Genomic DNA, 27,656 nt, shown 5'->3' on the forward strand with positions numbered 1-27,656 from the left:
ATGAGGTTAAGCTTTCACTTTTTGTAGATGACATGTTATTATACATAGAAAATCCGATAGACTCCACCAAAAGTCTGCTAGAACTGACTGATACATGAATTCAGCAAAGTCACAGGATACAAAATCAGTGTACAGAAATCTGTTGCATCCTAATAAACTAATAATGAAGCAACAGAAAGACAAATAAAGAAACTGATCCCATCCACAATTGCACCAAGAAGCATAAAATACCTAGGAATAAATCTAACCAAAGATGTACAAGATCTGTATGCTGAAAACTATAGAAAGCTTATGAAGGAAATTGAAGAAGATATAAAGAAATGGGAAAACATTCCATGCTCATGGATTGGAAGAATAAATATTGTTAAAATGTCAATACTACCCAAAGCTATCTACACATTCAATGCAATCCCAATCAAAATTGCACCAGTATTCTTCTCGAAGCTAGAACAAGCAATCCTAAAATTTGTATGGAACCACAAAAGGCCCCGAATAGTCAAAGTAATTTCGAAGAAATTTTGAAGACATTTGAAGAAGACCAAAGCAGGAGGCATCACAATCCCAGACTTTAACCTCTACTACAAACGCTACAATCATCAAGACAGCATGGTATTAGCACAAAAACAGACACATAGACCAATGGAATAGAATAGAAACCCCAGAACTAGACCCACAAAAGTATGGCCAACTAATCTTTGACAAAGCAGGAAAGAATATCCAATGGAAAAAAGACAGTCTCTTTAACAAATGGTGTTGGGAGAACTGGACAGCAACATACAGAAGAATGAAACTAGACCACTTTCTTACACCATTCACAAAAACAAACTCAAAATGGATAAAGGACCTGTATGTGAGACAGGAAACCATCAAAACCCTAGAAGAGAAAGCAGGAAGAAACGTCTCTGACCTCAGCCGCAGCAATTTTTTACTTGACACATCCCCAAGGGCAAGGGAATTAAAAGCAAAAATGAACTATTGGGACCTCATGAAGATTAAAAGCTTCTGCACAGCAAAGGAAACAATCAACAAAACTAAAAGGCAACCAACAGAATGGGAAAAGATATTTGCAAATGACATATCGGACAAAGGGCTAGTATCCAAAATCTATAAAGAGCTCACCAAACTCCACACCCGAAAAACAAATAATTCAGTGAAGAAATGGGTAGAAAACATGAATAGACACTTCTCTAAAGAAGACATCCAGATGGCCAACAGACACATGAAAAGATGCTTGTCACTCTTCATCAGGGAAATACAAATCAAAACTACACTCAGATATCACCTCACACCAGTCAGAGTGGCTAAAATGAACAAATCAGGAGGCTATAGATGCTGGACAGGATGTGGGGAAACGGGACCCCTCTCGCACTGTTGGTGGCCATGCAAACTGGTGCAGCTGCTCTGGGAAACAGTGTGGAGGTTCCTCAAAAAATTAAAAATAGACCCTATGACCCAGCAATAGCACTGTTAGGAATTTACCCAAGGGATACAGAAGTGCTGATGCATAGGGGCACTTGTACTCCAATGTTTATAGCAGCACTCTCAACAATAGCCAAATTATGGAAAGAGCCTAAATGTCCATCAACTGACAAATGGATAAAGAAATTTTGGTGTATATACACAATGGAATACTACGTGGCAATGAGAAAGAATGAAATATGGCCCTTTGTAGCAACGTGGATGGAACTGGAGAGTGTTATGCTAAGTGAAATAAGTCATACAGAGAAAGACAGATACCATATGTTTTCACTCTTATGTGGATCCTGAGAAACTTAACAGAAACCCATGGGGGAGGGAAAGGAAAAAAAAAAAGAGGTTAGAGAGGGAGGGAGCCAAAATATAAGAGATTCTTAAAAACTGAGAACAAACTGAGGGTTGATGGGGGATGGGAGGGAGGGGAGGGTGGGTGATGGGTAGTGAGGAGGGCACCTTTTGGGATGAGCACTGGGTGTTGTATGGAAACCAATTTGACAATAAATTTCATATTAAAAATAAATAAATAATAAATAAATAAAAATATAAATAAAGTAAAATAAAATAAAAATTTGTCTTAAAAAAAAAAAAGAAAGAAGAGAGAGTTCTTGGTGTTTACTACCTGTGTGAACATAAGCTGTGTGTCCAAAGCTCAACTAGCTTAGACAAGTTAACTTACGTAAGTATCAGTATAATAGAATTTGTAATTCTTCACAAGGTTTTCATCCTCTAACAGAAAAAAAATGTAAACTCTTTAAAATCTATATTTTAATGTAACAGGTTATTAGTGTAAGAAGTTTCAGTTAGGGGTGCTTGGCTGTCTCAGTAGGAAGAGCATATGACTCTTGGTCTTGGGTTCGTGAGTTCGAACCTCACTTTGGGTATAGACATTACCAAAAAAATAAATGAAAACTTTAAAAAGAAAAAAAAGTGTAAGTTAGAAAAAGTAAATCATTTGGAGTTTGTTTAGGATATTCTATTTGCACACCATTTACAGATTTATTTCTTTGTCATTTCCCCTCATTATTAAACTAAATATCAAAAAGGCATCATAATTACTGTGATATAAAAATTCTATTTTAAAAACAGTATTTAAATCCTACAAGTTGACAAAATTCCACATAATTTGGTTTAAAAGACTTGTCCAGGTAAAATAAACAAAATGTAGTCACTCAAGAATTATATGTTTTGTGTTCAAGGGTGACTAACAAAATTCCCCCCGATGGTAATGGGGAGTTTGTTTCATAAAGATCTTTTAAAGCTGTATTTTCTCTGAAGAGCGTCACTTAGCATACTAAACATGTAAGGACAATCCTTACTTCCAAAGGAATCATCTTCTCTCCCATTTTACTATTAAAATACCAAGCTTTCTCCATAAAGCTTTCATTTTTTCATTTCTGATAAAATCATGAGCAAAAGAAATCTTTTGCTTTCCTCTTGGCTTTGTATGAAGTGCAAATATGATGCAACATACAGCTTTTATGTCTGAGAAACCTGAGGGGGAGATGAGAGACTCTTGCACACTAGAAAATGAACCTGTCTAAAGAGGGCCATGTCTGCCTAACTGTTGCTATGAGACAAGGTTAAGAGCCAGTGTTCACAGAATGTCTGTTTTTTTTCCTATAAAGTAATAAATTTTCCCAATTTTAAACATAAGCAACAATTCAAAAATTTGTAAACACTGGGTCACATTAAGCCATTATCTTTCTGATTTGCAACCTTTGGAATATATCATACTCTAGACTCTGGGATTTTGAGTGAGAAAAATCTGTGTCTTAATCCTGCCTTTGTTAACTTACTAAAATCAGTAAAAACTTGGAAAGCAGTCTCATTTCAATAATGTAAAAAGTTTTCTTTCCCTCTCTCTCTGCCCCTTCCCTACCTGATCTCTCTCTCTCTCTCTCTCTCTCTCTCTCTCTCTCTCTCTCTCTCTCCCCTAAATAAATAAACATTTAAACATAAATAATAAGGGTGCTTGGGTGGCTCCGTCAGTTGAGCTTCCAACTTTGGCTTGGGTCATGATCTCGTGGTTGATGAGTTCGAGACCCGCGTTGGGTTCTATGCTGACAGCTCAGAGCCTGGAGCCTGCTTCGGATTCTGTGTCTCCCTCTCTCTCTGCCCCTCCCTTGCTCATGCTCTGTTTCTCTCTGTCTCAAAAATAAATAATCATTAAAAAATATTTTTAAAAATAAATAAGTAAATAAATAATAGAATGAATACTTATACACTTGCCATCTAGATTGCACTTTTAACATTTTACTTCACTTATTCTATAAAATATCTATTCATCTGTCTATCCAATCATCTGTCCATCTTCCTTTTTGGATCAGTTTCAAAGTAGTTGCATGTTGACATCTCTGTGCATCTCTCACTAGATTGTCTTGAGGAATAAATGGAATGATGCACATAAAGCCTCAAAGATAATATCTAGCACATAGATAACCCTTTCTCTCCATCTATGTTTACTATGTATAACTTGAATGTCATTGGTTGTACTAAGAGTGTATGTTTTAAACTTGAGTGAAGAGGAATATTTCTACAACTTTTTCTTCAAGATCCTGTTGGCCCCTACCTTCAAAATGTATCCAGAATCTGGACTTCTGGTTGCAGTCAAAATACAGTATCCTCTTTCTCTCTAATCATCCCTCTTATTAAAATACACGCACACACATGCACATATACACACACACACACACACAACTTAAGACATAATAAAACAAACAAACGTGGGAAGACACTACAAATTGGAAATCAGTGAGACCAGCTCAGAGAGGAGTGATACTGTGGTGAGTTTCTTAAATTTTCTTTTTACTTCCTCTGTGTCCTGAATGGAGCCCTGGAGACGCCTTCACCCTGGCACCCCTACCAATAAGGACAGACCAAAAAAGCCTCAAGAAAGCCTGCAACCTGTATCCAAAAGGTTGGGAAAAGGATAGATTAATAGAACAGGGAGGCTTTTGATAATATTTCCCTAACTCTATCCAAACACCAAAGGCAAAACCCTCACTGCAGTGCCAGTGGACTGTGCAGATAGCTAGACATCTGGCCCCATTAGGGGAAGCCAGGAGAGGCAGTTCTAAGATGACCCTGGACTTCCTCCACTGGGGTGATGTCAGTGGGCCAAATAAAAGCTGAACTTCCACCCCTATCCAGCAGCAAACAGGCAGAACAAGGTGACATGCTAGTTGACCTCCACTCCCCACTTGGGGGCTGGACTTGCACCTTCATCCAGCTGCAACAAGCCTGGAATGAGATAGCGCTCGTTAGCATTCCATGTCCCTACTCCTGGTATTGGTGGGGACCACCAGGGAGCTGAACTACTGCTGGTCAGTGGCATTGAGGTAGAAGGGGGAAGAGGGAAGCACTGCTAGTTGGCAAACCACTTTTCCCAGTAGGGTAGTGAGCTGAACTTCTAGCCACACTGAGAGGCAAGGAGGCAGAACAAAATGGCTCAAGGCAGTGCTAGTCAGCACCCTATTTTCACTCCCCCGTTGGTGTCAGTGGGCCCGTAGGGAGCTGAGTTTCTACCCCCACTAAGTGGAAATGAGGTAGAATGAGTGGAATACCAGTTGGTACCCCCACTTGCCTCCTTGGTGTCACCAGGGACAAGTAAGGGACAAGTAAGAAGCTGAATATCCATTTCACTGGCGTCTGCAAGTTATTCCTAAATTGATCTACAAGCTGAAAAAAACTAAGATTAAGTAGAATATAGTATTTTATACTGTAATACCCAAGTGTCCAGTATATAATAAAATAAAATCACTTCTTATTCCAAGAACCAGGAAAATCTCCAACTGATGCCAACACTGAGATAACATAGGAGTTAGAATTATTTGACAAGGATTTTAAAATACCCATCATGTTTCAATAGGCAATTCCACACAGACTTGAAATAAATGGAGAAAAAAATGAAAGTCTCCACAAAAGAAAAGAAGATAGATAGATAGATAGATACATACATACATACATAGATTTTTCAGCTTTAAGATCCATTTGTTATAGATATAACAATACATATTTATAACAATATATATAATATATAATATATACAATATATTATATACATTGTATATAATGTATATATACATTGTATGCAATGGATATATACAATATATACAATGTATTATATACAATGTATATAAGATATACTATATATATAACAATATATACATAACAATGTTATATATATAACAAATGGATCTTAAAGCTGAAAAATATAAAAACCAAAATAGAAAAAAACTCATTGAATGGGGTCAAGAGCAGAATAAATATGACAGAAGAAAGAACAGCTGAATCTGAAGATAGGAGGGTAGAAATTACTCAGTCTGGCCACAGAGAGAAAATTGACTGGAAATATACCCACTGCCTACCACTTCCTCTAATACTACCCTCAGCCAAGTCACTCTTTTGCCCGCATATAGCAATTAGCTACATAACTCATCTCACTTTTTCAAATGTTGCCCCTTGCATATATTTTATGCCAAAGTAACCATTTAAAAATATAAATCAGATCAAGTAATCTTCTCAGTGGTTCCCCATTTCTGTCAGAGTAAAAATCAAAGTTTTAGAATGGTATACAAGGCCCTACAGGATTTATCCCCTGTTGTCTCTCTGCCTGTGGTAGGTAAAATTCTAAGATGGCCCCGTGATTTCTACCCCATGATGTTACTCCCACAGTTAAGTTACCTTATATGGGAAAAAGAATTTGCAAGTGTAGTTAAGGTTACTAATCACTTGATCCTAAAGTAAGGAGATTATCTGGGTGGGCCTAACCATATCACACATACCATTGAAAAGCAGAAAGTTAAATCTAGCTAGTTGTGGAAGAGCAAGTCAAAGAAATTCCAAATGAGAAAAGGATCCAGTGTGCCATTGCCAGCTAACAAGGAATGTGAGTAGCCTCTGGGGCCTGAGAGAGACTCCCATCTGGTGTCCAGCAAGGAAACAGGGAGCTCAGTCTCTTTGATGGCTCTTTTTATATGTCATCTTGACTGGGCCACAGGGCACCCAGGTATTTAGTCAAATGGGGCAGGGATGTTTGTTTTGTGTATAAACTTTCTGAGTACCTGGAACAGTTCCTGGTATAGTAGTGCTTACAGAGTATTTGTAGAGTAAAATAAATTAACTCTATGTCGAGCTATTCTTGACTTAATGCATTGCATTATAATACATTACGTAGAGTCCATGCTGTATGTGCATTTTACACCCTTCCTCAAAATTAGGCCAAACATAGATATATAATGCATTGCTTTGTGCATGGGAATGTTATAACAAATAACAGATTCTGTGTAGTCATTAGTATAAAAAAATACTCTTTTTTTATACTAGGCGGGCTCTTTGCCATTTTTACATCATTAAGGGAAACTTTAATGACTGAAACTGGGATATTTGGGAGAGGATGGTAGGTGATACAAAAGTGCCTTGGTCAAACCCAAGACTTAGAGAATACATTTTTTTTAACTACTACTAAGAATATAGAACTAGATGTCTTCTAGCTCCCTTAAAATTCTATATTCCATAGTTATCTACCCTCTACACAAACTCAACTAACTAATGGCTCAAGATTTTTGTCTCTCATCTTTTTGCTGATGACCCTCAAATCTGCATTTGTAGTCTTCTCTATGGATCCAAATTCCTAACCTTTGTCTCTAATCATTTCTGAACACCGCGTGGATGACCCACCATCACCTGGAATTAAGCATGTCAAATCATACCCATCCTCATGATCCTGGATTCCAGTTCTCCCTCCTTTTGCCAATCACTTAGCTATCATTCCATCTCTCCTCTACTGTGTGAGTCAATCTCTGGACCCACTGTTTCTCCTTTCAGATTTACTCTCTCACATTGCCCTTTCATTTCATTATCACTACTGTCACCCTTGTTCATGCTCTCACTTTCTCACATTTGGATTACTTACTCAACATCCTAACTAATTTTTCTACCTCCCATCATATCAACACTCTCCTCTCCAGCAATCCTACATAAGACCACTTGTTAATGCTCCTAAAATGGATTTAAATATTCTTGGTGCCTCAGAATCTTCCAATGAGTCTCCACTGCCTACAGAGTAAATTTTAATTAATAGTCGAACAAACATGTAAGATATTTCATGATAGGACCTATTCAGACTAGTCTCTTGTCCCCTAGATTCTCTCCCCTTGGGATGAATTCATCCTACTGAGTGCTACTATGGTGCTCAATAGAAGAACAAATGAGTGGGGGGAGTGAAATGGGTGAAGGTGGTCAAAAGATACAACCTTCTACTTTTAAAATAAATAAGTCCTGGGGATGTCATATACAACATGGTGCTTAATACTGTATTGTATGTTTGAAAGTTGCTGAGAGTAGATCTTAAAAGTTCTTATCTCAAGAAGAAAAAATTGTAACTATGTGTGGTGATAGATGTTACTCAGACTCCTTCTCATGATCATTTCATGATATACAAATATTGAATCATTACATTGTACACCTGAAACTAATATAATGTTATATGTCAATTATGTCTCAATACAAGAACAGATGTTCTAAGCAAAGGAAAAGTAGAAGTAAAGCTAGTTTAAGAAAATGTTTTGGAATTAAGGGATGACCTTGTATGATATTGCATTTTTGTAGTAAGGAACTCAGACATCTCCCATGAAATTAGCATTTTTCTTGGAGTACTAATGTATCTTATGTTGAGAAGATAGGTAGTGAGTTACTGGTATCAAATATCTCAATGAAAGTAAAAGCAACCTAAATCTTGAGTGGGTCACCCCGTGAGCTCTGTTTTCCACTTGTTTCTTCAGGGAGCCCCGCAAGGTTGTCCTGCACAAAGGCTCCACTGGCCTGGGCTTCAACATCGTGGGCGGGGAAGATGGAGAAGGTATTTTTGTATCATTCATTCTGGCTGGTGGACCAGCAGATCTGAGTGGGGAGCTCCAGAGAGGAGACCAGATCCTATCCGTGAGTATTTCTTCTTAATCTTCATCCCTCCATATCTGACACCATTTGAGAAAAAAGTCACTTTCAATTATGACTGCAGAAGCATCTTAATTTAAAAGGAAAAATGGCTCACAGCATTATGGCTTTCAGTACATGTTACAGTTTAAATGGTGTTAAAGTGTTTGATGCTTATTACTTACTTCCCTCAGATATAGGTAAAAGTGCTCATGTTTTCATTTAGGTTTCCTGAGACATACTTGTGTCCAATAAAACATTGAGAAACATGCGTTTTTAATGTTTATTTAGTTTTGAGAGAGAGAAAGAGAGAGTGCAAGCAGGAAAGGGAAAAGAAAGCGGGAGACACAGAATCCAAAGCAGGCTCCAGGCTCTGAGCTGTCCCCCAGAGCACAGGGCTCGAACGCACGAATCGCAAGACCATGACCTGAGTCAAAGTCAGTTGCTTAACTGACTGAGCCACCCAGACACCCTGAGAAGCATGACTTTTTAAGGTATATTATTTATTTTTAATGCAGACCTTTTTTCCAGATCCATGACTGTACTCTAAAAACAGCATTTTTATAAGGATATTGTTTGTTGCATATAACTATATATGAAAATATGTAAAATATGCAGTTGGGTGCCATTGATAACTGGTAGCAGCACACCATCTACCTAAATACAAGAATTACCAGCAACAAGTTATTAAGCACTTATTGTTAACTAGGCATTTTATAAAAGTGATTTTTGATTCTCACAATCTCCCTGAAATTTATTACCCCATGTTTGATGAAAATAAGGTTCAGGGACACTTGGATAGCTCATTTGCTTAAGCATCTGACTCTTGATTTTGGCTCAGGTCATGATCTCACCTGAGATCACCAGGGTGAGTTCAAGCCCTGCGACAGGCTCTGTGTTGACAGTGTGGAGCCTGCTTAGGATTCTCTCTCTTCCTCTCTCTCTGCCCCTCCCCCTGCTTACATGCTCTCTCTCTCAAAATAAATAAACTTTAAAAAAATTTTTGAAGAAAATAAGGTTCAGAGAGGTGAAGTCAATGTTTACCTAACTAGAGACAGTAACAGCTGGGATTTAAATATTCAGGTTTGTTTGTTTGTTTGTTTAAGATTTTATTTTTAAGTAATCTCTACACCCACCATGGAGCTTGAACTGACAACCCTGATATCAAGAGTTGCATGCTCCACTGACTGAGCCAGCCAGGCATCCTTAAATATTCAGTTTTAATGCCCATCATATGTGCTTTCTTTTTCCTCCTTCCTTCCCTTCCCCCTTCCACCTTTCCATCTGTCTTTCCTCCTCCTTTCTTCTCCTTTCTTTTATTGAAATATTTATTAACTGCCTCTTTCCACTAGATAAAGCTATCTTTCTTGTATGAACTCTGTGACAGGTAGTTATGTCCATTATGAGTGTTCATGACCATAATGAAATTTTGGTAACCATGCAAATGATACTGGGAAATAATCTAAGGAGCTAGTTCTTATGGCTGAGTTTATGGTTCATAACTCAATGAAGCACTTAGTTTGTGATTTTACTGTGTGCTTAAAAAAACTTATCTTTGTTTTATAGCTGTGATTTATAGCTAGGATTTTCCAAGTGACCTTATTTTTGTTAGCCATCATACCTTCTCCACTTTCCCCTCCAGACACATACGATTTACCTGTATAATATAGTCAATTGGTCTGAGTCCAATGGTCTGAATGGATGGCCTTGGTTTATATGTTCCGGTAGTTCTCCCACACATTAAGGCCTTTGCTTACTCATTAGCTAGCAGATGTCTGGATGGATAGGGTATGTGAGAAATAGGGTAAGGTCCCATGGCAGGGTCTCATTCTGCCATCCAAGAGCCAAACATCACCCCTTCAACTACTCCCCTCTGCATATTTCTTCTACACTTAAATGATATAGATCTATATAAATATAGATAATATATAGATATATATATATAATCTGTATTTATATAGATCTATATCTATATCTATATTTATATCTGTCTTCCTCAACTTACACTGGGGTTATATCCTGATAATCCCCTTGTAAGCTGAAAATACTGTAGTCGAAATGCATTTCTTAAACATGCTCACAACACTTAAATTAGCCTACTTTTGGGAAAAATCACTGAAAAGAAAGCCTATTTTATAATATTTTGTAAGTGTTGTCTATCTCATGTAAATTACTGAATACTGTTCTGGAAGGGAAAAACAGAGTGGTTATATGGGTGCATAATGGTTGTAAGTGTATCACTTGTTCACCCTCGTGATGGCATGGCTGAATGGGAGCTCACTGGCCAGCATCACAAGAATGTGTACCCCATATTGCTAGTTTGGGAAAAGATCGAAATCCAAAATTTGGGGTACAGTTGCTAGTGAACATGTGTCACTTTTGCACCATCGTAAAGTTGAAATTTGTTAGGTCAAACTACAACTAACTCCAGGACCATCTGTATAAGATGTAACTTACCTTTGTTGACTTGTCTTTCTTTACTAAGTGGCAAAAGCTCCATGAAAGTAAATTATCTTATATCTTAAATTATCTCATTTAGCGTGTGAATGGTACCTTAAAGTCTCCCTAACAATGCTGATTGAATGGAATAGTGTTGAGTAAGTATGGTGATGCTTTACAATGTCACTGTAGCCTAGCAGGTGGACTCTAAAATTCTGTGTAAAACATACTTAGATATTTTCCTCACCCTGGATCAAAATCTGTATCCGGAAACCACGCTGTTACTTCCCCACAGCCAGCATTCACATTGGCACAGCACTTCCCCCCCAACACAAAGCACTTTCACATGCATTAATTCTAGGGGTCTTCAAAGCAATTCTACATGTCACTATAAGTTATTATTACTCTCACTTTCTACATCAGGAAAAAGCGATTTAGAAAGGCTGAATGATTTGTCCAAAGCTCCATAGCTACTGACTATGATGTTGGACTCAAAATCAAGTCTCCTGACCCCAAATCAGTGTTCTTTCTCCTCATAGCACAATCTCTCTTCAAAACCTGTCAGTGATCTCATTCAACACCTTCTTGTCTCATTCAGCACTGCTCTGTGTGTGCACACACTCAGGAGCACACAGAACTATAAAATTTTTTTTTAATGTTTATTCACTTTTTGAGAGACAGAGTGTGAACAGGGCAGGAGCACAGAGAGAGGGAAACACAGAATCCAAAGCAGGCTCCAGGCTCAGAGGTGTCAACACAGAGCCTGATGCAGGGCTTGAACTCATGAGCTATGAGATCATGACCTGAGCTAAAGTCAGATGCTTAACCCACTGAGCCACCCAGGCACCCTGGGAGCACACAGAACTATAAAGAGCTAAGACTTCCATGTTACTTTTGAGTCAATCACTATTATAACAAGTTTACCCTTATAACCACCCAATGCCTTGTTATGTTCATTTTTTAAGTACGCTCTATGCCCAACATGGGGCTTGAATTCACAACTCTGAGATCAAGTGTCACAGGCTCTACCAACTGTGCCAGCCAGTCACCTCCTTATTATGTTCATTTTACAGGTAAAGAAACGGAGTCAGAGAGATGACATTAGGCTCCGTTTAAATGAAAAATGCATGAAACCGTAGGTTTTATTTGTTTTAACTTTTAGGCATGTGGTAGAAAAAGGGATGAGCTAATAATCTTATGGCTCAACAAAGAAAATTCATAACTATTTCTGTTTTCAAAAGGAGATGTATCCATTTAAATATTACTGCCAGAACCAGGAAAGAAAAGAAGACAACAGTCAGAATTATAGTCTTCTTAGAAATTACATTTTTCAGAACATTACAATAGTCTCTGACATTCAGATATCATATCCTTTCTTATGTATAACATTTGCAAAGACAGTTCAATGATAAAAATATTAGCTGTTTTTTGCAATTGAAAGGAAGAGGGAACATTTCCCTTTTTTACCTTGCAAAAAGACATTTAAACTCTGGCTAGAAATCACTTAGTTTCAAGACCCACTATTGGAATTTCATTGGTTGACACTGAAAAAAAAGAATAAACAAACTTGAGAAGCTCAAACGTTACACTATGGAAAGGAAACAGCAGAATGGAATTATTAACAATGGAATATGGAGGATATGATATTTTGCCTCTACAGCTGGCACAAGATATAAAAGGACAAGCTCTACCTTCCTGGAAAACACAAAAACAAAAACTCTGTATGGCAATCAAGAGTTAAATACAAACTCAATGCTTATTACTAGATTTTGTAAGATTATTTTGTAAATAACTTATGCTAACAGTAATGTAGTTAAGTTCAGAGAAGAAAACTTGAATCCCCAGGGAGGAGAGCTGTTGGAGTAGGTCTCTGTCCTCAATTGGTGTTCATTGAGAAGACTTGAATACGAGATAATTACCTTTCTAATCAGGGGCAGAACGTCCATTCCTGTCTTCCAGAACTATTCTCCCTCACAGACTATACAATCTTTAGAGATAACTCATTTCATTAATGACATACTATGTGACAGATTTTTGTAGCAGGATTTGAGATCTCAAGAGATGAATGAGATAAACATCCTGATCTTAAAATGTTCACAGCCTAAAAGCAAATATATCAATATATCTATTATATGTGAATACATAGATCTGGCTATGGATATAGATGTAGATATAGGATAGGTATAGTGGCACACTGAGGAAGAAAGGAGGCAAAACACTTTGAATCAAGCACATCGTAAGTACTCAGTCCTTCTATTACTACTAACAATTTTGCCTTAAGAATGTATTCAGTGTTTTTAAAAAAGGTCAGATAACTATGTCTAAAGAAGACCTTTTTTTTATAGAGTTTGAGTCATTCCTTCTTTGGGACAAGAGGTTGGACCTGAAGAGCATTTCCCAAAGTGTGTTTCACAGGACAGTAAAAGAGCAGAATCGCATTAAGGTGCTAATGAGAGAAAGGGTTCCCTGGTATCAGGTTTCTTCACTAAAGAACTTTTCAAAAACATCTGTTTACCAGTGTGTATTGGAAATCCCTTTAGAGGCATAGAAAGTATCCATCTTTTCCCAAACGTATTTGACCATCAAACCTCTACGTGAGGAGCACTTCACAGGACAACAGTAGCAGGAAATGCCAGAGTAGATATTTTTCTAATTCTCGTAATTGACTCTTCCTAAACAAGGTAGCCTTACTTGACTGTAAAGAAAACCAAGTAGCCTTTTACTATGTTAAGATTATGGGCGCCATCTAGTGTTCATTCATTGTCTAAACATGGCAGCCTGAATTTGGAGGGTTCCAAAGCTCCATTGTAGAATTTTATTATCCCCCACTTCCCCCTCCTCACCAAAACTACAGAACTAAAGTGGCTAAGAAACTGAAAGAGAAATCATCTTTAGGCTACATTCTATACACATACTGTGAGTGATATTTTCTAATTTCTCCTTTATGTATTCTACTTCTTGGGCATTTTTTATAAGGAGTCTTATCCGATAATTGAACCATATTCTTGAGGTATTGGTGGAGGAGAATTTAGGACATTCAACATGCAATCACATTAACTAGTGCAGTAGCTTCCTCAGGCATTCTTCCTGCAGAGGAAAAGATAAAAATGGTTCTGTTATTATTTGTTTCAATGCTTTGTTATGAAAAATGTGGAGCAGAGCATGTAGAAGTAATACCCCTATAATGAGATTCTTTTCTGTATCACCATGCAATTTTAGTTTTTTTCATTCCTCAGAACCCTCAGAAAGAGCACCTCAGCTGACCTTGCTAAGTCCAAAGCTCACCCTTGATGGACTTCAAGTATTTATCTGTGTTCCAAAATACATGGCTGGGAATACGTGTTGCCAAAAGCGAAACACTGCAGTTGTTGAGGTGAAGGTACAATAGATAATCATGCATCTTTACAGTGAAGTTGAAATTGTATTGTGGATTTGGAAAGAGTACAAATAAGTCACAGATCACCTGGATGTTTCATTAATTCTCAGGTTACCTTGCTACCTTCATGTTTAGAGCACATATTCCAGATCCTTACTGTCACATTATTCAAATAGAATGTGAGAAATATATACACTATTCATCATCCTGGGACACTGATAAAGTCACCTTTCTCTTGTTAACCTCACATGACAATTCTCCATTGCTTTCAGTATTATGCCTGAAATCCAGCCCTCCTCCTGCTCCCACCTCAAAAAAAGTCCCAAATTATTTCTTTAATTCCCTGAAGTGATCCTCTTAAGAGCTTACAAACCCATACCTTTCAGTGACCATATAGTAGGGGCCATCTGCTTAAGGGCCTATGTCTCTATATTCCTAAAACCAGCACCCCTCAAGATACCAAAGAGGCTCTGAGGCCCATGCAGGTGTGGGGACAAGAGCAATCTCCCCAGCTCTGTGCTATGTCACCTTGTTTCAAAAGCACACCAGCTCAGACTAGCAGTTTTACTAAGCCTCTCTCACCTAACTGCACCTTAAGCTTCTCTCCTCTCATCCTCAACACTTTGAGTCACCCAAACTCCAGCAAAACCTTCACCCTCCCCTAGGACTTTTTCTGACTGAGCTCCACGCATTCCACCTTTCCCCAACAAAAGGCAGACAAGAGTCAGAGACTAAAATTAGCTTAAACACAGCAGTATCTGTTTCCAAACAGGAATGGCTCAACATCTGCATTTGGATTAAGGGGGATTTCACACCTTTCCCCAAGAAAATGGGTAGATATTTATCCTCTTTATACAGCTTTGTAACTGGCAGGCTGTCTTCTAATTTTGTTCAAAAAAAAAAAAAAACAATATTTGCTGAAGGGAATTATGAATATTTTTGGCAAATTAAACAATAGTAGTGGGGTTTTTTTGTGTGTGTTTTGGGTTTTTTGTTTGTTTGTTTGCTTGTTTGGGTTTTTTGTGCCCTCCTGTGCTTTCTCATCAAAGTATCAGGAATGCCAGGGTCCTCTCTCAGCAGGGTACCCTACTAAACACCTTTGAAGAAAAATCTAACCAAGCAGAATGAGGATGTTTTTGAAAAGATTAAGACTTTTTGCCCCAACCCTGACCAGTTAAATTCAGGTTTCTGGCCCAGAAAGCATGTGAAGCCTCCCACAAAACTTGTGTGCCTGTTCCATGAATCTCCTGAACCCCACTTTCTCTAGACTCACTGACTCTTCAGTCTCTGGCTTTTGCCTCTCAGGAGCCCACTCAGACTTCTCTCCACCTTACTGGACTTGTCTTCATGGCCACCTCAGAGCCCAACAGCGCCCCTCCTCAGGGATCACCTCAAATAAAAACAGTGGAGCCAGTGAAAAGGCTCTAAGGGAGACAATTTTCCTCAGCCTTGGCTTCAGAGTATCACCATCCAGGGTGATGCCTGGCCCACCCACCAAAAAGTAGGGATTCAGTAAGGCCTAGCTATGCCCCATAAGTCCTTTATTACGATAGATATCCCAGGACATAAAAACATCCCCTATCACATATAACATTCAACCTTTGGGAAGAGCAAGCCTTTTAAAAGTATATCTTATCATGCCATTTCTCCCCGCTTCTTAAAAATTTTCAGTGACTTTCTGTCGTTCTTAAGGTAAAGTCCAAATTTCTTAACATGGCCTACAGGGCTTTATAGGATCTAGCTCCTGCCTGCCTCACCTGCCACAGATACACCACTTCCCCTACTCTCACTGTGTCCCAGTCACCCGGCTTCTTTTCTCCTCCAATCAGGGGCAATACTCAAAATATTTAGCAACTTGACACATATAATTCAGCACCAGCCCATCCAGTGAGTGGCCATAGTGCCAAACTACAGGATGGCAGGGAAGTGGAGTCTTCTGGCAGCCAGGGTTGTGGGTCACTTGGGGAGGGCTTAGGGCAGGAATTACTTACTGGCAATTCACTTGGAAGTGTTTCATTATTATAACAAAAGGAATAGCCATGTTCCTTTGGTGCAAACTCCGACCAGGTGCAAACTCCGTGCAAACTCCATGGTGCAAACTCCGACCAGGTGCCTGTACATGTACTAAATTTTCTCTGCAAAAGAACTCAGAGTGAGCAAGGACCTTCTATTACCTAAAAGGGGACCAGAGAATGCATGGATTGTCCTAGACTTCATTTAGAAAGCATCTCCATTGTCTGACATTGAATCTGGCTAATGAATGATACCTATCAAATGAATAAACCCAATAAACTTTATGGGCATAGTACCAAAGGAAAATTATAATTGCTATTTTCTGATACATTTCTTGAATACTACGTATTGTTATTAATACTCTCTATAGCACAACTTGTAGAGCTACAGCAAGAATAGTATCAGGAGAGAGGCATCTGGATGTCTCAGCTGGTTAAGCATCTGACTTCAGCTTAGGTCATGATCTCGCAGTCTGTGAGTTCAAGCCCCACATCGGGTTCTGCGCTGACAGCCCAGAGCCTGGAGTCTGCTTCAGATTCTTTGTCTCCCTCTCTCTCTGCCCCCTCCCCACCTCACACTCTGTCTCTCTCTCAAAAATAAATAAACATAAAAAAAAAGATATTCTGAATCTTCAGGACACAAAGGGCCCTTTGGGACACAGGTCTGGATAAATACAAATGAGAGGAACACTAGGATTCCCAGCTGCCTTCAGAGAAGTAGGCAAGGATGAGTCTTTCATTCATTCATTAAACATTTGCTCAGTAGCTAGGTTCTGTTAAGCACTGGGCGTAGAGATGAATCATAGTCTGTGCCCTCTGAAGAAGTGTCAGAGGATCTAGATGTTGCTTCTAAGTCACCTCAATCTTAGAATCTATGTGTACAGTGGCTTCCTGTGGTGGCTCATACATCTTGTAAATGTTCTATTATTTCAGACATTTATGTTTTTCTCACTATATGGACTTAAAGTATGGACAGCCTCAGACATAAGCAAACTGACAAATACAATTTTCTTTCTGAAGGCTGGCATTATAGAAAGCATAGCTTTGAAATCAGAAGTAACAGAGGTTCAAATACCACTGTCATTGCTGCTTATCTGTGTGATCTTGGGCAAATAATTTCATGTTCTGTTCAAGGTTGTTGTTAGGATTCGGTGAAATCATAGTACATTACCCAGAACAATACTTGTACTACGCAGATACTCAATAAATATTATTCACTTTATCCCCAATTCTCCACTGTTCTTCCTTTGTCTTTATTGGGAAACATCTTCTCCAGAAAGCAGAAAGCCTTCTCACGTTCCCAGGCTGGGCTAATGACAGCCTCTTTTTGCCCATGTGCTGCCCCAGAATTTTCCATCAGTACTTCCCGTGTTATGTTGGAAATCATCATCTATGTGTGTGCCTCCCCACATAAGCCCCTATGTTCACTAAGGACACAACTACATTTTTTCATGATTCAGCATATCTTAAAGCTTTTAGCTTTCTGGCCAATGGAATATATTTTCCAAATCAGACAGACGCTTTCCTAGTTGACTAATAAGAATTCCAATAGATTAGGAACATATTAGGTAAATTATTCTATTACATGCTAAATGCTAAATACGTGATATTAGCTTTAAAATGTGTTTATAATATATACTCCTTTTCCAAAAAGATGTTTAGATGATTAAGAGTTACTATATAAGCCTCAAGAGTGAACACTTGATCCTAAGCCTTCTCCATGTAAGCATTGACAATGCTCATCATGGCTGACCCCTGATAAAGGGGAAAACTTGGAGAGATCTCTAGTTTAAGGAAGGAGTGATCTTCAACTGAAAGTGGACTGATTTTTTAGCTCCAATATGCTTTTGCCTTTGACTAACCTACTTTACTAGCTAATCTCTAATAACTCTTCCATTTGCATCAATATTTCTAGGTACAAAGTCCCTTGCTGTGGACATTATTTCATTTGATCCACATAGCATTCCTTCAGGATGGGTTGGAAAGTAATCATTTTGCCACTTTACATGGGAAGAAACTGAAGAGTTCAGTGATTTTCTTACCCAAAATTACCAAGACACCAGGAGAAAGCTTTCTATCCCAACCAGCTTCCTCACCTGTAATGCTAACTACTCTAGGAATGTACCTGATGGGAGCATGGGTGGTGAATTATGTGTGAAGAGTTCTGGACTCCAGACAGCAGACATGTTGGTTACTTAAATGAAAAAGTAATTTGTTGGAGAAATAACAAATTGGTCTCTGGATCTTCAGCAAGGCTGGGGAACCAGGGTCAGAGGCCAGGGGAGGAAATCCTGCTGAAAGACAGTCTGTTAAAAAATGCTGTTTTTAAGGTCATCACCACTGGCCACTTACCACCAGGCCACACTGCAAGAGGTGCTGTATTTAGTTTCATCCCCATTTCTGGCAGAACTCCTGAAGCCCTTGCAATTTTCTAAGTGATGAAAACATCGAATAAAGTAATGTATTTAAGCCATTGGCACAGTGCCTAATGAGAACTAATTATTCACTCATTCATTCATTCATTCATGCAACAGTTTATTCAGGAGCCATTATGTGCCACGAACTATTATAAGTATTAGAAATATAAAAGTTAAAAAAAGAAAAAGAAAAAGAGACAAATTGCTGCCTCATGATTCTTACATTTTAGCGGGAAAAGCAAAGAATTTATTTTTTTAAGTAATGGATAAGTAAATTATATAATCTATTAGAAGGTGTAGAAAACCAATGGAGTAGTGTAAGGGGAATCTGGAGTCCAGAGAGAGGAGTTGAAAGTTTAAATAAGGTCATCAGGGTGGGCCTCACTGAGAAGGTGACATGGTAGCAAAGACTTGAAGGCAGGGAAAGTGGGCCACGCAGGTGTCTGGGGTAGTTCCAGACAGAGGGAACAGCCAGCCTCAAGTCTGTGTGGGGTGCATGGCCAGTGTATTGAGAAAGCCCCTCTGGCAGGACGGGGGTGGGAGAAAGGGAGAAGAGTAGTAGGTGAGGACAGAGGAATAATGGGCAGGTCATGGAGAGCACAGCCTCACAGGCCCCTGTAACAGCTTGACTTTCACTCTGGGAACTGGGAAGAGCCATGGAGGATTATAAGCAGAGAAGTGACAAGATATGAATTCACTTACATTTTAAGAGGATACTCTGACCACTGTGTTGACAGCGAGACCCAGGGACAAGGACAGAAGCAGGAGGCAAGCTTGGAGTCTACGTGAATAATCAGCATGAGAGAGAGTGGAAGAATGGATAACCATGGTAGAAGTGGAGGAAATAAGGAGTGATTCTGGATTTGTTTATGAGGGAGAGTTAACAGATTTCCTGAAAGATTGTTGTGGGGTAAAAGAGAAAGGAAGTTGTCAAGGGTGACTTCAAAGTCTTCTGCCTGAACATAAGACAAGCAGAGTTTCTACTGGTTGAGATGGAGATACTTCTCCAGGTAGAACAGGTAACAGGTAGAGACAAACTCAGCCTAGCACACAAAGGTCCTCCTCAGGGAGAAGAGGAGGAACAAGGAAAGTAGGAGGAATCAGGTAGAATCCAGGAGCTAAGAAGAGAAAGTCTTTCCAGAGAGTGGGACCAACTGCTTCAAATGCTATTGGTCAGTCACATAAGACTGGAAATTAACTGCTGAATTTAACATGGAACTTACTGATTCAAATGAAAAAACAATGTCCATAGTATAATTGAGTGAGAATACATATGGAGCAGATTTCTGATAGAATGGAAGGAAAGGACTAATGACAGTGATTGCAGATATCTTCCTTTAAGTTTTGCTGAAAAGGGGAATAGAATGGGATGAGAGGGTAGAGTTTGTTTTTATAACAGGTCTTGTATGTTGATGGAAACAGTGTTTATGTGTTGATATAGAGAGGGGAAAATTGGTAATTTATTTATCAGTTCACCTAAATATGATGTGATGGAAAGCACATCATATGTATGACTATAATTCTTATTTTTTAATTCTTTAAGAATTAAATGCCTCCAATTATGAAATACTTCCTATTGATCTATTGTGTTTACTGCTATATTCCCAGAGCCTGAACAGGTCCTGACACTTCACAGGTGTCAAATATGAAGCACAACTCAAGTACTATGCTGGCTGCTAGAGGGAAGAGCGAGGTGAACCAGACATTGATCCCTCCTTCATGGGATGCTAACCTAGTAGAGAGATAGAGCATGGGTATGGTTATAATGCATGGCAGATGTGATAGAAAAGAACAACCTCATTGTTTTAGTCTTCTCATCCTACTATTTTGTTGTTTAAACTAAATAAGTTCCTTGGTATTATCACCTCTTTCTTTCTCTCTTTCTTTTTTCTTCTTCTTCCTCCTCCTCCTCCTTCTCCTCCTCCTCCTCCTTTTCCTCCTCCCCCTCCTCTTCTTCCTTCTCCTCCTCTTCTTCCTTCTCCTCCTCTTCTTCCTTCTCCTCTTCCTCCTTCTCCTTCTTCTCCTTCTCCTTCTTCTCCTCCTCCTCCTTCTTCTTCACCACCACCACCAGCAGCACTCACTTCCCCACATAGAATGCCCATCCTCAATGACTGACACATGAAAGGAGAGTCAATGAGCACCCCCATCAGCAGCACTCTCCCCTTGCATGAGCTACTTCCCTTTCTACTACCCCAAATTCCCAAGGGTGGTTTTGGCCCTTGCCCTGGTTCCTAATTTCTGGCCAGGTTCTAAGCAACTGCAGGACTTGAAGGAACAGCAGTCATGGGTCAGGAGGTATGAACTTTGAGCTAGTGTGTAGGTTGGGGAGCCCACATGACTCATGCAGGCTGACAGAAAAGAGAGGAGAGACACATGCTGAATGGGAATAGGATCCCTCTGAGACCCACATAAAGATCATGATGACATGGCAAGCTTTAAGAACAAAGAGTTAAATAGCTGGATCTTTGCCCTCCTGGGTCTCGAGTCTAATGGCAGATCAGATCAGGGAGAAGGAAGACAAACCCTTAAATAAGACCATATTAAGAGGCATAAGGAACTAGGATAGTGTGCAAGGGTAATGAAGAGAATATTGGGAACAAGTAAGGAATAAGAGCAGACAGATGCTACAGTAGTTGTAGGTCATCAAATTGTTCCCCTGCAGAAAATCCTATCTTTGTCTCCATGGAAATACCCATGGTTGGGGTCAGGGTGGTATTACTGATGTTCTGAAATTACAGTGTCTGAAAATTGAATACTGAAAATTGCTAAAAACAAAATTCTTAACATATAGTAGACACTTATTACATTTTTAGAATTATAAAAACATATCAAGAAGGAAGGAATTAGGATTATGTTTGAAGCCACAGCCTGTTATAAATGATTTTAATTGTTAAGATCAATTGCAGGTAGAAAAGTATGATGGAGACTGGTTTGGTGAAAACTAACCAGGCAAAGCACCTGAGATGATCACCAGGGTGCACTAGTTATTATAGTTAAGACCTTCAAGAGTTCAAAGGAGGGGGGCACCTGGGTGGCTTGGTCAGTTAAGCGTCGGACTTTGGCTCAGGTCATGATCTCACGGTCCATAAGTTCGGGCCCCGTGTCGGGCTCTGTGCTGACAGCTCAGAGCCTGGAGCCTGTTTCAGATTCTGTGTCTCCCTCTCTCTCTGCACCCCCCCCCCCCGTTCATGCTCTGTCTCTCTCTGTCTCAAAAGTAAATAAACGTTAAAAAAAAATTTAAAAAAAAGAGTTCAAAGGAGGGAGAAATTTATTGAACAGAGAGGAGGCCAAATTAAAGGGCATACAAAAGATCCCTAAGCCCTAAGCAGGGTTCAGATATATGGGAGATGGCCTCTCCCCTCCCCCTGATCCTGTGTCCCCACAGTTCAATAATGCCCCATGTTTTCCTTTTGGTCTTGGTTTGTGTGCATGAATATCTCCTCAACAGACTTTGAGTTCCTTGAGGATAGAGGTGTGTCTTGACCATAAGTATGTCCCAGGGCCTAAGTGCTAAGCACACAGAGCTGTTAGTGAGTGTTGAATAAGTTAGTGAATGAAAGAACTTGAAGAAACCTTCCCTTGGGGAAGGAAAACCCTTTGAAGCTTTTGTTACAAAATTTTCACTGAAATGCACACATGACTTTTAACTTGTCTGTGTCATCTATGATCCAAGATATTTGTCTCAGTTTTCCAGTTTAAGTGTTGTTTGGTAGAAAAAATACTAAGCCAAAAAGCTTACAAGAAAACGACTGAAGTGTGGGTCAGCGGATGGTATCCCAAGGGTAGCAGAGGAAGCTCTCCGTACTACATATTTACTGTGCGTTTGGAATGTCAGGACCCACTTACATATCAGTAAACCTCTTCCTCAGTCCCCAGGCCCACATTATTATCTGATCCAGGAAAAAGTAATCTCCGGGGATTCTTTTCAATGGAAACATCTACTCTCTTGTCCCAAAAGCCCTGAAGACAAGATAAATCACTCTGAAGGCAGGCACTAAGGTCTGGACTCTTCAGTCAGAACCATATTTATCTCGTTGGGTATCATTGATCCAGTGGTGCTACGTGATACAAAGGATAGTAATTCATTGTTTCTGGATACTTTCTAGTTTACAGAGCAATTTTATGTGTTAATTCTCAAAGCAAACTTGTAATAGGCAGGGGATGCACCATTATTATAGTTCATAGTTTTCATGAAGAAACCAAGCCACGGAGAAGTTAAATAAGTGCATAAAAAGCAGCCAAATTAAATAGAACCCTGGATACTTAACTTTTCTTTTTTAATACGTTTTCCAGATATTTGCATATACATAGAAACCTAGTACACTAAGATACAGTAAATAGCACATTGCGACTGAGGTTATTTCCTGAGAATCCACTAGATGGCAGTAAAAGATTTTGCATAGAACTGTGTATACTTGGTGTCTTACCTGTTTGCTGGGATTTTGTACTAATCCTATTTGATTGCAGTTTTAAAACTGTTAGATTTTAAAACTGTTAGACTTTTAAAATATAATTCAAGAAGTTAAAAGTGAATTAAAATCTTAAAGAATGTGTGGATTTGTTGCTTGTCTTAATATTGTGGAAGTCCCATTTTTACAGGTAACAAAGCACTGAGAATCAGCCAGGAGTCCTAGGAAGCCAAAACTCCTTGAGAAATCTCAAAATGAGAATGTTGCCCTTTCCTTAACAGGAACTGATCAATGATTCTGCTGCTTGAAGGAAAGAGAGGTATCAGTGAAGGGCCAGTAGTTAATCTTCTGTATAATTTCATTGCTTGTTATTTCTTTATGTTCACATCTACCTTGGAGGGAAGCTTTCCTGATGGACCATGCTGGAAATGTTGCTGTGATCCAAACTACAAAAACATTTATTGCCTACATCTCTCATGTTTTGTGTGCAACATAAACTGCACGAAATTATGGCTATTTTTTTCATGTATTTTTATTTTGCTGATACATTTATGACAGTCTGAATCCCAGATTGAGGAATTAGAGCTCAAGGAAAAGTAGCTTCCAGGTACAGCCACTCAGTACAATCTGAGCAAATCCCTGACCACCACCCCCTCTTAAACCAGGGAGACTCATGACCTCTCAAGGGCCTTTCAGCTCTAACATTCTAGAACTGTATATATTTGAGGAAACATATCCTCAAATATATGGATATTTGGGTGTGAAAAAGGACACACTGAAAGCTTCTTAAACAATTACTTGATAATCAATAACTAGAACTTTCCCTTTAAATAATGAGTTTAAAAAACGAAAGTAAAACAGTGAAGGCATGCATTGATGTTTTGTCAGAGTATACTGGTTATAAATTAATCAGAATTAAATTAATCAGAATAAAGTCTAAATTCCCCATCATAGCTTTTCAAAAAATTTGTCTGGCTCATCTCTGAAACCCTCATTTCTCCATTATCTAACCTTATTTAACATCGTTTCTTTCCTTGGAAAATGCTCCACACCCCACATCCTTCTGAGTAACTTCTATTCATCCTTTAGATCTTGGGTTACTTTGAGGCACTCTCAAAGTGCCTTCTAACTACTTTTCTCTCAAATCCCACCCTAGTGTTCACAACATACAGAAACACATTCAGGTTAGAGTTTCTTAATGCATGCAATATACCCAGTTCTTTCCCTATGACAACATTTACCACACCAATTTACAATGACATATTTAATACTCTATTTTTCTCAATAGATTGTAAGCCAGGAAAATGTCTGTCTTGTTCTTATGATACATAATATATATACTGTAAATATTTAATAATTGAGTATAACGTTAGGTTATTACTTTAAGTCAGTAGATTCTTTTTGAAGGTAATAAAATGATGCATAGCCAATAATGCACCACACTGTACATCTGCGTTGTGCAGGGCACAATGCTAGCAGGCACTGTCCCTATAGCTTGACAATTAAAGTGTTACCAAATGATAGGAAGGTATGCTACAATAGTTAAAGAATGTTTGTAAGATTGTGCCTAACATCTCAAAAATAAAAATGTGAAAAATGTAGTTATGTCTTCTGCATAACAACCGCTAGAGGGCAATGAAAGCAAACATTGAATATCTTATGAAGGGTAAACAGAATCGTAATATTTTTTTTTTCTGATTAAAATCTAGAAGGATGATCTTATGTTTGGGGTCGTTAATAGGACCTGTAGGCTGTAGTTTCTGTGATTACAGGTTTAGCAGTTATAATTACCTTTCTGGTGTGGTATTAAAACCCAGATTATCTGTGATAATACTATCACATTTTGTGCACTATCTCATTTGAATTTCCCACAAAACAAGCAGGGAATATATTCTTGTCCATTTTCCAATGGAAAAACAGGTTCTGAGGTATTAAACCAGTAAGTATCCATAAGAAAGCAAACTACTGACACAAACTCTGTAAGTACTTATTGACTGCTTACACTTACGAGGCATACAGAATTTCTTGCCTAGTCAGACAGTCCAGGAAAACACAGTTCCAAAAATTAATTGCACCAGTTTAGAATGGAGACATAGGGCAGCAGCTCCTTTGAAGAAGATCTTTTGGTTTTAGGTGACCACAGGTGGCCGTCAGATCCTGCTGCCACATTATCTACCTAGAAGCTAATTACAGCAATGTAGTGCTGGTGCCTAGGAAGGAGACATGCTTGTGGACACCACTGTGGTTAGGACCTTCCCAGGGTTATATGTTCCATTCCAGTTGCTGCATTCTCATAAAGGAATCAAGAAGCAACAGACTAGGATTAATGTACATGATATATTAGAAGGCGAAAGGGAAATTGTGAAGCCCTGAAGAGGGGGCTCAAGGGAAATGGAGTTAGAGATGGGGATGCTTAAGCACGTTAGGTCTAGAGTCATAAAGAGTAGTTCTAACCTGGCATACACACTAAAAGTAGAAAACTAATGAATCCAGCAGTCTAGGTTGGCCCTTTATGCATTTCCAATGCAGAAGTCAGTATGCATTTGTAAAATGGTGAAACTCAGGATTCATTTGCTCAAGAAGCCCTTGACTTCCTCTGTCTGAGCAGACATGAGAAGTCCTTTCTGTGGGCCCCTGTAAAGCCTGCAGGAGATAGGGCTGGCCTCACACGGCTGTAGTGGCCAGGTGAAAGGGAGGTAAAGCAGCGAGCGGCTTCTTCCCTCCTTGCTCAGTGAGAGAGCCTCCACCTCTTGTTCATCTTGAGTGAGCTGCCGTGAGCAGGACCATGGGAGTCCTGCAAGTCTGCCAGGTAGTGGGTGCTACAGGAGGGCATTTCCTTGGTGTGGGGAAGGCTCTGTGTCTCCTGCAGCAGATAGGCATCCTGCCTGGACTCAGCTGGCCCCATACCTTCATGTCTAAGATGGCAATGCCAAGCATTAATATTAACTTATGATGAATTTTATCTCCATGGAGGTAATTCATCACAATAAGGTCTCCATTACAGGAACTGGATCGGTTGGTATGGGCCGGGCTATCACCATTTTATTAGAAGAGCCTGAGTGATGAAGCTGCCTTTGTGGATGTTGATGAAAGCAAACTGAAGGGTGAGACAGTGGATCTTAAACATGGCAGTCCTTTCATGAAAATGCCAAAATTGTTTCCAGCAAAGATTGCCTTATTACTGTAAGCTCCAATTAAGGGATTATCACAGCAGGTGCACACCAATAAAAAGTTCTAGGGGCCGTGTCAGATGTACAGCTGTATTTCTTAGCTCACACACCACCACTGAAAACAAATACCAGCCATTTGCAAAACACTTGGAAGGAGGGAGTTGGAAGAAATGGAAGTATTTTTTATTTGCTTAAGTTTTAAGGATGGAGAGAGTAGATGTCCTCTACTTACTGGGGGGAGTTTCATAGAAGTAGGATTTCAATTGGGATTTCCCAAGGCAAGTATGGCAGTATGACATGTGGCTGTCAATATGATGGAGCTTTCCCAGCCCAGTGGAGAGCACAGATGGAAGTTCACAAGCTACTGGGAAAGGATGCTGACAGCAACACTGGAAGTGCTTGTGTGAATCACTGGTTTTGGAAACCTGTACCCCTGCGTACATTCTCATGTCTTCATTTTAGTTTCCTTTGAGCATTTTAAACACTTCTCCTCCCACATATCCTCTCACACTTCTCCTACGCACTCCCAATCCTCTGTATCTCCTACATACATAGCCAAGAAAAAAAAGAAAAGAAAAATAAACGAAATCTCTCTCTTTTATACTAATTTCCTCTAATCTTTTGCTCAGTAATATGTCATAGTCAGAACAAGTTCCAGCTTGTTAGCTGATATTCCTATGTTGCTCCCTTGAAATAGTCAGAGATTGCTCTTTCCCTTAAAAGCCAACAATAACTTACCCTGTTGCCCGAGGCTGAAATTTCCACCATATCAAACTCAAATCTGAACCTTTTAACACTACTCTGGAGAGAAGGACCAGGAAGATTTATTTGACCATTTATTCCTTCATCTAAAAAACAAATGACTTAAATTTTACCCATTCAACCTTTTTAAACCAGGAAAGAATCCCCCCAGAATAATTTTTAAGTCTTATATGCCATTCATATTGAAAAGTATAAAATTGAAATTTGCTTTTAGTAGTAGCACCCACTAGTGGTATTAAGCTGAACCATGCGAAATTGTCCCTTTGGTAGGTCAAGTCAAATATTGGCAAAATTGCATGATTCAAGTCAATATGGATTTATAATCCTCACAGAAGTCTCAATCCTACGTCTCTTGGGTAGAGGTTACAGCTAGAGACAGTACCATATAAGGAGTCTTCATAGGGCTCAGGGAAAAAAAATTACCCTTATTGGTTTACTCTTTTAAATATGATATTAAAGCAGGAATGTTTTTCAATTTCCCATATTAAAAACAGCAGCCATCTTTCCTTGAGTAGTTTTTTGTATGAATCATCTTATCTTATTAGGTCCTCAATGTAACCACACACCTCTTTGAGAGGGGATATTCCTATCATCACTTCATAGATGTGAAAATAAAGTCTCAGAACAGGCAACTTGTTCAGAATCATACAGTAGGTATACAG

At 39.0% G+C, this 27,656-nt stretch overlaps 1 protein-coding gene across 10 annotated transcripts in view; it reads left to right on the top strand.

Moving 5' to 3' along the window:
- DLG2 (discs large MAGUK scaffold protein 2) overlaps nucleotides 1–27,656 on the top strand; it is a 2,044,734-nt gene that overhangs the window by 1,680,956 nt on the left and 336,122 nt on the right. For all 10 annotated transcript variants that reach the window (XM_047877315.1, XM_047877320.1, XM_047877323.1 and 7 more), the window contains one exon: nucleotides 8,259–8,415. In XM_047877315.1, the coding sequence (XP_047733271.1) occupies nucleotides 8,259–8,415 (157 nt within the window). The remainder of the gene's footprint in view (nucleotides 1–8,258; nucleotides 8,416–27,656) is intronic.

The sequence above is a fragment of the Prionailurus viverrinus genome, chromosome D1 (assembly GCF_022837055.1).
Source record: "Prionailurus viverrinus isolate Anna chromosome D1, UM_Priviv_1.0, whole genome shotgun sequence".
NCBI lineage: Eukaryota > Metazoa > Chordata > Mammalia > Carnivora > Felidae > Prionailurus > Prionailurus viverrinus.